Source organism: Musa acuminata, chromosome BXJ3-5 (genome assembly GCF_036884655.1).
Source record: "Musa acuminata AAA Group cultivar baxijiao chromosome BXJ3-5, Cavendish_Baxijiao_AAA, whole genome shotgun sequence".
In the NCBI taxonomy this organism is placed as follows: Eukaryota; Viridiplantae; Streptophyta; class Magnoliopsida; order Zingiberales; family Musaceae; genus Musa; species Musa acuminata.
In genome coordinates, this window is record NC_088353.1 from 8,411,418 (window position 1) to 8,423,404 (window position 11,987).

The window sequence follows — 11,987 nt, forward strand, 5'->3', positions numbered from 1 at the left end:
AATCGAACCAACTAAAACTGATATAAGTGACAATCGAACCCTAACCCTAACCCTCGCCGCTACCGATCCCAATCCCGCTGCTCGCCGTTGTCACTGCTGTTGTCGCCGCTCTCACTCTTGCTCCCACTGCCACTGCTCGCTACTATCGTTGCTCGCAAACGCTGCCGTTATCGCCGCTCACGCTTCCCGTTGCTCGTCGCTCTCGCTCCCGCTCCTGCTCTCGCTGTCGCTACTCACCGCTGTCGCTGCTCGCAAACGCTGCTGCTGTCACTGCTCGCGCCTCCCGCTCCCGTTGCTCGCGATTGTCGCCGCTGCTATCGCTCGTCACTACCGTTTCCTCTTTTCTCAATCAGCAGGCTCAGCACCCCTTTACACTTCCTTTTAACAATATACGTATACCGTATATTATTAATATTATTAAATTTATTTGAAATGATTAATTTTCAATACTGTTAATAGATTAATAATATATTATTTTGATTTTAATACTATTAATTTTTATTTATTTGAAATTTTTTGTTAATGTGATATTGTGATTTTGTATCTTAGATTTTCTTAATTTAATAGTATATTTTTATTTAAAATTTTAAATAATTATATTTATTAATTATATTATATATTTTTATATTTTAGCGTCTCGTTTCGCTCGGGCGAGCGCCTAACGCTTCGAACGTTTTTGGACCTTGGTGCCTTTTTGACGCCTAACGCTTTTTAAATCACTGCCCATTATTCATGAAAACTTGAAGATGAAAGACTCTAGAGAACATGATCCTCGGAACCTACATTAGAGAACATGGTGCTGGTAGTAGCTGGAAAGACTTGAGCAAGAATGCAGGTCAATCTGCTTATCTTGAATATATGTTACTGCAAACAACATAACTAATTAGTGCCCTGCTAACAATATATATTACTACATACATTATTCAATGATTAGTAAATTGCTGATAAAGGGCTCTTCGTGACTTGATTACAGTACTGAAACTATTTAATTTATGATTATTAACATGCAAAAAGTAAATCTTAGGTTTAAATACTTATTGAGAGCCATTTTTGCAGTCCATCATCACCTTTTGTTTTCCACATGAACACAAAGATTGCTTTGTCTTTTAGATCAACATAAAGCAAGTTGAGCTATTGACGGTTATAATTCGATGAAAATATGTTCATCTTTGTGCAATATTTTATATAGTCCATTTTACTTCAATGAGGACTACTTAATCCATTAATTGTTCAGTAATAAATTATAACTTAATTAATTTTATGATCTTACAATTAAATTATTTATCCTAATATACATTCTATATCAACATATCTACACTGACCATGTCATACAACCACCAAAGAAAGAAATTGTTTTATTGTCTTCATAGATATTATTATTTAGTTGGAAAAAGTTGAACATTATGTGATCATTAAACTTTCAACAACCATACATGTCATTTAGCTTCTATGACTACACGTGTGATTTCACCTAGTACAAATTTTCATGACTCAACCTGTTTCAATTGCGGTAGGTCTTAAAAGATGTGGTAGAAGCTGTTGTTCATGCTGGCTAAATTATCTACAACCAGGTCTAAAACATGGAAACTTTACTGAAGAAGAGGATAAGATAATACACTCTCCACAACAACATTGGGAGTTGGTAATTTGCATAAAACTTAAAGCATACTTACTCTAAAATAGTTTCAAACAAGTCTAACAACTATATGCTGCATTTAGTCTGCAAATGAAATCTAAATTCAATGTATAAATATAAAAAATGATATAATAAATCTACAATAAAAAATTCAGCAAAGCTAGTGGTTATTTGTTAATCCATCCTTTTTCCACTGGATGTTGAATAAGTTGGTCTGTGATTGCTTCTATGCTGCCTGGAAGAACTCACCTAGCTATAAAGAACTATTGGAACACAAGATTAGAAGGCTGCCAAAGAAAAGAAAACATATCAGGAACAACCAACACATCATAAATGAAGGTCATGCTTCATTAGCTGCAACTGAAATGGAAGAAACCAACAACTCTTCAGCTCCAGTTGAAGAAAGATATATTGAAGGGCCATTAATGGCTGAAAATTCGATGTTTAACTCAAGCAATATCTCATGAGGTGATCTCAGGGTCTACTTTTCCATCAATGTCTGAAATATGACAACACTCTGATTTCAGTGAGATTGCTCATTTATTCATCATGACACCACTTCATGAGCTCATGTTGTACTCTTCATTTTCCACATATTTTGATACAGTGGATAACAACTGGAGCAACGGTGATATCTTTGTTTCGTTAAATATTGTCATCATGAAGTGCAAAGGATAATTTGTATTGATTATCGTTTATGTTCTTGCTGCATCATTGGCTAGTTGTTTAAATCAAGAAATAAATACTCTATTAAAATGCTTAAAAGTAAAATATCAATTTTCTGTTTCATCGAGCCTTATAATGTCATTATGTATTTGTCTTATGTCTATGCAATTTTTTCTCCTTTTGAATAAGTTCATACATTGCATTTTAGACAGTAAGAAATCAGAAGAATTCATCACGATATTTCATCAAAATCATAAAGAAAAATATAGGGTATGTTTGATTTGAATTCACAATGATCCAAGTTAGCAAAATACACAAAAGAGGTATATATTAGTCCACCATTTATGTGGGTTATTCATCCTATATTATCAAAGTTAAATTTCTTTGTCAAATTAATCGAACTGTCCTAACCTTGAAGCATTTGGCAAGTTGAACGAATGCCAGTAACTTAACCTTCCAAAATCTCAAACCAAATACAGTAGAATCCAATTCAACAACACAACAAACTATTTATTAAAAGCAACAAAGAAGAAAAAGGTACAAGTCATACACACACACACACACACACACACTCAATAAGGGTTGTGTCTATCAAGATGCTGGAGACAGATTTTATGAAAAGAAGCTTTCTTGTTTTACATAAATAAGTTATTGTTGTGCAATTTATTTTCAAATGGGGTCCTTTTATCTAAAATATATGCTTCAGGTCCTCCAATCAATGATCTGTGGTTTGAGTTGTATCTAGCAGTTTGTCAAATTAAACATTGAATGTTCATAAAAAGAACACAAGTTTGAGATCCCAAGTTCTTTTTTTAAGCGTGTATGTGAACTTCTCATTGGGATCATTGAGTTTCCCTTGCAAAAGTCTAATTAAAAGGAAATTTTAAGATAATTAAAGCTCCAATACATTCAGCTTAGAATACTGATGAACTCCATGGATTAATTTTTAAAGAGTAAAACTCATTTGAAGCACTAGGTAGAAACAAAAATGAACAAGCTCAAACCAAGGATCGCCGTATCGTACCGTACCGGCGTTTCGACCCGGGCTCGGTACGATACGGTACCGGTGTACCGGGTGATACATCAGGGCATACCGAGTGGTACACCCTGATGTACCGAACAATTTTATACTTTTCTACTGTAGCAGTGCTACAGTATAATACTGTAGCACTGTAGCGGTACCGAGCGGTCCGCGTACCGATAACCTGTTGGACCGGTACATACCGCCTGGTACGGGCGGGTACCGGGCGGTACGCTTCGGTATGACAAACCTTGGCTGAAACATAGATGTCTTATTTTTCACTTATTCCAGAAATATTTACTATCAATTTCAATGTAGAGAAAGTATCAGAAGCATTGGAAGACAGATTTCAGATCTGAGGTGAACTCTGAAAGGCCGATGGAACAGAAAGATTCAGATACTCTTTGTCGGATGACAACTAATTATTTTTTCTTTCTTCTGGTTTTTCTTCTCTTTTCCAACTTGTCTTCTCTTTCTTTTGTTTGTTTCCTTACCTCCCTGTACCTCACATTTTCCTCTTCTCCCTGCTTTTCATCTCTGGATGGCTCTCTTATGCCCCTCCGGATCTTAATTCATGACAAAAATCTCAGAAAAGATGGATAAAAATAATTATTTGACTCAAAAGGTTTGACTTGTGATATCTAACTAAACCACTTAGAGGCACCTTGATTGGTTTTCTGAACAAAAGAAAAGGCACTTCTTCTCATCTATGTTATTCTTCTCCCTTCCATTTTTTGAATGACGATATGCAGTGAACAATAATGCTAGCTTTTATGGGAAAATCCATTCTGAGGAACACATAAAACTCTCTGTAACACACAATGTCTTCATTTCCTTGCATTTGCTTTACAAGGTAGAAGATCAGTGATAGTTGTGCTTATTTGCAATTCTCATGCATCAGCGACAAGAAAGAACTTAGAAGTCAAGCGCCATACCTCAAGCTGCTGCCAAGCCTGTTGCATCAACTGATATTACTTCAAACCTGACCAAGATGGATGCCTTTGCAAAAGCTGCTGGCAAAAGCATTGTCCGAGAATTCATCAGCTAAGATTTCCGATCATGGAAATGTGACTATGTCTGCTGTGAAATCTGCTGAAGATGGCAGACAAAGAAGAACCTCTGGTGGCAGGTAACCTTGATGAGGCTTGCAAAGGAGTACATGAAGAGATCACAAGCTGCAATCACAGGCAACTAGGACACTTCTATTCTCTTGATGAGCTTATCCTCCAATTGATCTGATTTCTTGTTTAACCTCCCGCACCACTAGCTAAAAACTCATGAACAACATCCATTGACCTCAATCAGACTGAATCCAGGGTTCTTCTTCACACCGAGTCCCACCATCATTCTCCTCATCCTTGTGGCATCATCCCACCGGTCGATCGACGCAAACATGTTTGCAACAAGAACGTAAGCTCCACTGGATTTTGGCTTTAAATCAACCATCTTTGATGACAACTCTTCTTCATTGCCCAACTGGTCTTGGCTGTTTGCCCTGAGCCCACCAAGCAATGCTCCCCATACAAACTCGTCGGGTTCCATTGGCATGGATTTGATGACCTCCAGGGCTTCCTCTATCAAATTCCCCCTACTGAGAATACCAACCATACAAGTATAATGCTCAATCTTTGGTGTTATTCCATAGTCATGATGCATCCGACTAAATATGTTAAGTCCCTGCTCTACTAATCCTGCATGAGAGCAAGCACATAATACAGCTATGATTGTAACATCACTGGGTTTAATCCTTAATCTTTCCATCTCTCTGAAAGTTTCCAATGCCTCTGGGGAACGCCCGTGCATGGCAAATCCATAGATCATCGAGGTCCAAGAGCAAACATGTCTCTTCTCCAATCTGTCAAACACCAGCTTGGTGCCTTGTAGCATCCCACATTTGGCATACATGTCCATGAGCGACGAGCCGAGAAAATCGTCCACCTCGATCTCTTGCCTGGTGATGTACCTGTGAATCCATATGCCCTGTTCAAGAGTGCCCAGATGGGCACAAGATGAAAGCACGCTGACCAAAGCAGACTGGTTAGGCCGTGGCACCTCGACCAACATGTCCTTGAACAGATCAAGTGCATCCTTGAACCTGCCACACTGCGCCAGCCCCGATATCGCGGCGCTCCACGTAGTGGCATTCTTCTGTGGCGCCCGGGCGAGCAGGTCTCGCACAACCTTAATGGCTCCCGACCTAGCGTGACCTCCAATCATCGTGTTCCACGAGACAACATCCCTCTCAGGCATTTCGTCAAAAAGCCTAGAAGCGCTATCCATGAAACCAAACTTTGCATAGCCCCCCAGGAGTGCATTATACGTCCCAACATTTCTATGTTTCATCTCTTCGAACAGTCGGCGAGCGTACGCGATATCCCCGCACTTGACGTACCCTCCGATCATCGAGTTCCACAAAACGACATCTCTATCCGGGATTTCATCGAACAGCCGTCGAGCGGCAGCGACTTGGTCGAACTCGGAGTACATTCTGACCAAGCCGCTCCGGACGTAGGCGTCCAAAGAGAAACCGAGGCGGAAGATTCTCGCGTGAACAGATTCGCCGGCGGCGGCGGCGGGGAGAAGCGAGCAGGCCTTCAGGACGGAGGGGAAGGTGAAGCGGTCGGGGGCCACGCAACCACGGTTCATCTGGAGATACAAGAGGAGGGCGCCGCCGGGGAGGCGCGCGCCGACGAGGCCCCGCAGCATGCAGTTGTAGGCGAAGCGGGCGGGGATGGGGGCGTGGGCGAAGAGGAGGGAGGCGAAGCGGAGGTCGCCGTGGGGGGACGTGGCCGCGAAGGAGAGGAGGGAGGCGAGGGCGGACGGGTGCCCGGAGGCTCCGGCGACGATGATCCGTGCGAGGTGCTGCTTGAGGTGGGACATGGAGAGGCAGCAGGACGACTTGGAGAGCCCATGTAGAAGGATTCTTCCTCTTCCAAGGCCATAAAAGGAAGAAGCTGCCGACAGCGACGCCGACATCAAAAGCTCCAAGTCCTAAATCGAAGAAGCAGGTGGCGACCACACATCGACACGAACTTCCCAATTCTGCCACTATCAACAGCATCGTTCATCCACTTCCACGAAAGATATAAAGCGAAGACAAAATTGAACCTGTACAATGATGCATTGACACGTTTGAGACGATGAAACACCAAGTTCTACAACGATCGAGTGCATAACATCCCCGTACACATTGCTTCTTGTTAATCTGTACAAGAATTGCCAACCCCTGTTGTTCTCAAGGGTTCAAGAAAGTTGTCGAAGGACTATCCTACTAATAAGTTCCTCTGAACTGTGTTCTCATCCTACTAATATATCCTGTCATCATAACTACTCTTAGAGGCCTCAAGAATTACCTTTGGAGGAGGTAAAGCCCACTGCGTTGTTAAGATAAGGAGTTTGAAACCAATACCTGCATTTAAGATGATCAATGCATAGTCAGAAGCTTGAATTAAGCAAGCAGAGAATGAGAGTTTTTTTTTTTTTAAAGAAAAAGAATGATATGCTTGAGCACAAATGCAAAGTGACTAAATGAAAATTAGCCAATAGTTTCCTTGAATCCACCAAAAATTGCAAAATGGATGCATCCAATAATTTAAAATTTTACATTACTGGAATGATGAACACAAATCCTTTCTCTGATCCAACCAGCAATGAACATCCTTTTACCGTTCAAAGAACTATCATGGATTGAAAGTAGGATGCTTGAGAAACAAAGACTACACAGTAACCATTACCTAAATGTCTCTAGCAGCGAACTCTATTTTCATTCAACTCATACCTGGTGAAGATCTCCCTGAAACCTTGCGGGTTACCTCGGACACAACTTTTGTTGCATGTAGAAGAAAAGGTTATTCGAGGAGAAGAAAAACATGATGTCAAATTGTTTAATGCATCACATGATATACTTTTGTTACCTTTTTTTTGTTTTTTTACTTACAACTAAAAGAAAACTAAATATTTAAGTGAGATAGGTTACTTGGATAATATAAATCTCTGGTTAGGGAGCGAGCAATAGAAGACAAGTAAAACTCATAGTTACAGTTAACGTAGACCACCAAGCTTCATTTCTTGCTTCAATAAACATGATATTTGTCCTTATCCTTCTCACTTAATCTAGTACACCTCAAAGTCTCTACTAAATTAGAGAAAAAAAATAAACTGAAAGCATGCTAGCGTAGGAGATTTATGGATGCTATAATTAGATTAATGTTAATAGTCTGAAGAGAGATAAAGAAAATTTTAACAAGAACTTAATAAATATTATAAATAAAAATTTAACTAGATATATAATTTTTATAGATCTCAATGATAAGATTCATGTAGTCGATTTTAAATAATTTATACTTTTAATTTTGTTATTGTTGTTGTATGCTAATAGGTGGAGGATACATTTCAATAGTAATGGCTTTTATGAAAGTATGAAGTTGCTCTATTGAAATGAATAGAATTATAAATTAATAATAATAATAAAAAAGTAATAAGGATCTATGGGATGAGACTTCTATACGACAATACATTACTTGCATGATAAATATATAAACAACCTCAACTCAGGTCCAATGGCCCCTAATTGAATTAATATTGTTTCACCTCAAAACTGACTCAATTAGACCTAAACTAACTTGATCTAAATACATACGATTATAAGTATGAATCCTAAATTGTCCAGCATATCATTGGTTCATCTGATGCTTCGTTCGATCCTTTGACGTATTGACCAATCGGTATATTGACCTTTCGCAACTTTCAATATCCTTGACGCAATATCTGATCCTTTGGTCCGATACCCGAACTCATGACGCAAAGTCCTTCCAGCATGTTGACCATTCCTTCGGCCCAACGTTCAATTCTTCCTACTTTAATTGAATTGTCTTTCCTTGATCGAGGTTAGTCCTACATCACTCAAACCCATATTAGATCATAATTGCATTAATTGATTTCATCATCAAAATCCGAGATTCAACAAGTATGTCCCCAATAAACTTTTGAAAAAATGGTAAACATTGATATGATACCCTATACCTTAGCGATAGGGTCTATCATGTATGTTATGCTATATACCAGGCCTGATATAGCATATGCTTTGAGTGTAACGACCAGGTATCAAATAGATCTAGGCTTAGAGCATTGGAAATAAGTAAAGTATATCCTTAAGTACTTGAAAAGGACTAAGGATCTTTTACTGGTATATGAAGGAAGTGGCCTCAGGGTTGAGGGCTACACGGACTCCACTTTCTAATCCGATGTCGATAATAGTAAGTTTAATTTAGGGTATGTGTTCACCCTAAATGGAGAAGAGTTTCAAGTAAGATACTACTACTAATTCAACCATAGAGGTGAAATACACTATTGTGGTAGAGGTAGTAAAGGGGGGAATCTAGATGAAAAAGTTTATCACAAATTTGGTAGTCGTGCAAGCAACGAGGAGTTGGTTCCCTTATATTATAATAACAACAGAGCGATTGCTTAACAAGGGAACCTAGGTCTTATCAGAAGTGTTTTAAGGTGGTTCCAGCTTATTAGAGAGATCATGGCTCGAGTAGATGTAGCAGTGGAAAGAGTTCCATCCGAAGATAACATTGCAGATCCACTGACGAAACTATTGTCTCATATTATCTTTGAGTGTTATAGGAGTCTGATGGGGATCAAACACATAGGTGATTGACTTTAGGTCAAGTGGGAGATTGCTAGTCATAGGTGTCATACAAGCCAATCACGTGAGTGATGGCACGTGTGACATGATACACACTCTTTTTTTTTATTATGTATTTGATATTTTTCTCACCTTATATTGCCTATTGCATACATTGTGATATTGATGGATATGTGCAATGAGAATCGGATTATGATGAGATCACAATAATAAGACTGATTCACCTTTAAATATATACTCTAAATAATCTATGTCATAGGTAACTCGAGAGGGACATCGAAATGACTAGATAGACTAGTATGATGAATACTCATCCATATGATGGAGGCGATTAGTATCATAGTTGCACCTATGGGCATAATAGGGATACCACATAAGTGCTTATTAGAGAATGAGTTTACTAAATGATTCACTCACAGAATGCTAGATGATTAATGATAACTCATTGTCAAACAGCGATTTTGTCGTCCTAGTGGTATATATATAGTACTCCACTCTTTGATATCAAACTTATAGACTTGGAAGTTCTATATCTAGCACAACCGGTCATCGGAAGTGATAGTCAACCTTATGAGGGCTATTGAGTATCAATAGAGGATCATCCACTCTATGTGTCATGAGAGGATCATCCATTGACGAAACTATTGTCTCATATTATCTTTGAGTGTTATAGGAGTCGGATGGGGATCAAACACATAGGTGATTGACTTTAGGTCAAGTGGGAGATTGCTAGTCATAGGTGTCATACAAGCCAATCACGTGAGTGATGGCACGTGTGACATGATACACACTCTTTTTTCTTATTATGTATTTGATATTTTTCTCACCTTATATTGCCTATTGCATATATTGTGATATTGATGGATATGTGCAATGAGAATCGGATTATGATGAGATCACAATAATGAGACTGATTCACCTTTAAATATATACTCTAAATAATCTCTGTCATAGGTAACTCGAGAGGGACATCGAAATGACTGGATAGACTAGTATGATGAATACCCATCCATATAATGGAGGCGATTAGTCTCATAGTTGCACATATGGGCATAATAGGGATACTGCTAGTCATAGGTGCCCAACAAGCCAATCACGTGAGTGATGGCACGTGTGACTTGATACAGAATCTTTTTGCTTATTATATTTTGGCGTATATCACTTTATAACTATTGCATAAATGCATATATATATTGTGATGTCCTTGGATTTGTGCAATGGGAATCGGATCGTGATGAGATCACGATAATGAGATCGATTCACCTTTAAACACATATCCGAAATAATCCCGGTCATAGGTTACTCGAGAGGGACATCGTGATAACCGGATAGACTGGTGTGCTGTATACCCGTCCATATGATGGATGCAGCTGGTCTCATAGCTGCTCGTGTAGGGACACTAGGGATACAGTACAGGTGCTCATTGGAGAATGAGTTCACTGATTGATCCGCTTACGGAATGCTGGATGGTTGATGATGCCTTATTGTCAGACAGCGATTCCGTAGTCCTAGTAGTGTATCTGGTCCTTAGACTTGAGACACCAAGGATGTCCTGTATGAGTGCTCTACTCTTTGATACTAGACTTATAGGTTTGGTTGTCCCCAGATCTAGTACAGTTGGTCATTGGGAGTGGTAGTCGACCTTACGAGGGCTATTGAGTGTCGACAGAGGATCATCCACTCTCGGCGTCATGAGAGGAATATCCCATGTGTTCTTGCTCAGACAAATCCTTGGCTAGGGTCATTCGGGTTGAGAGAGAAAGAGTTCTCCGGGAGAATCCGATTAGAGCGAGACTCGAGTAGAAACCGTATGGGTCTGACAACACCATGCTCGATATACGGTCTCTGGGATATTAGATGGATGAGGGACTATAAGTACATGGTAACTGAGGACAGACATGTCTAATGGATTGGATTCCCCTGTATCGTCTGGGGACTACGGCGTAGTGGCATAGTACGTCCGTAGTCGATGAGTCGAGTGAATTATTACAGAGATAATAATTCACTGAGTTAGAAGGAGTTCTGATGGGTATGACTCACGGCCAGCTCGATATTGGGCCTAGAGGGTCACACACATATGGTAGGCATTGCGATGAGTAGAGGTTCGGATATGAGATATCCGACAGAGCCCTTGTCTTATTGGATGCAGATCCAATACCCACTAGGGAAGGACCCATTAGGGTTTGACACGGGATCTCTATAAATATAAGGGATTCACAGCCTTATAGGCTAGAGTCTTTGCTTGTCTTTCCTATTCTCCTCTCCCTCTCCACCTCAGAGTAGGCCTGGAGTTTTGAGGAGCATCGTCGCAACCCTGCTGTGTGGATCACCGCTAGAGAGGAGGACGCTTGACCTCCTTCACCCTCTCCTAAGGATCTGCAAGGAAACAGGGATATACGATCTCCCTAGGTAACACAATCTCTATATGCAGTTTTGTGTTTTGCGGATTTTTGCGCACCAATCTTCGCACGACGACGAACATCTTTTTGGGAATCGGGGATTTTTGTCTTCTTGTTCTTCCGCTGCGCATATGATGTCGCCCCCCATGATTTCCCAACAGATACCACATAAGTGCTTATTAGAGAATGAGTTTACTAAATGATTCACTCACGGAATGCTAGATGATTAATGATAACTCATTATTAAACAGTGATTTTGTCGTCCTAGTGGTATATATATAGTTCTTAGACTTGAGACACCAAAGATGTCCTATATGAGTACTCCACTCTTTGATATCAAACTTATAGACTTGGAAGTTCTATATCTAGCACAACCGGTCATCGGGAGTGGTAGTCAACCTTATGAGGACTATTGAGTATCGATAGAGGATCATCCACTCTAGGTGTCATGAGAGGAATATTTTATATATTCTTGCTAAGGCAAATCTTTGGCCATTGTCATTCAGATTGAAAAAGAAAGAGTTCTCTAAGAGAATCATATTAGAGCGAGACTCGAGTAGAAACCATATGGGTTTGACAGCATCATGCCCGGTATACGGTCTCTAGGGTATT

General features: G+C 39.7%; 1 protein-coding gene across 1 annotated transcript; it reads right to left on the reverse strand.

Annotated features, from left to right (window-relative positions):
- Positions 1 to 1,610: 1,610 nt before the first annotated feature.
- Positions 1,611 to 6,590, reverse strand: LOC135638098 (pentatricopeptide repeat-containing protein At2g22410, mitochondrial-like). The gene is made up of 2 exons (XM_065151046.1): positions 4,259 to 6,590; positions 1,611 to 1,923 (listed from the first exon to the last, which is right to left on the reverse strand). Exon 1 carries the CDS (start codon positions 6,297 to 6,299, stop codon positions 4,599 to 4,601), a length of 1,701 nt encoding a protein of 566 aa, XP_065007118.1. The 5' UTR covers positions 6,300 to 6,590; the 3' UTR covers positions 1,611 to 1,923; positions 4,259 to 4,598.
- Positions 6,591 to 11,987: the final 5,397 nt, after the last annotated feature.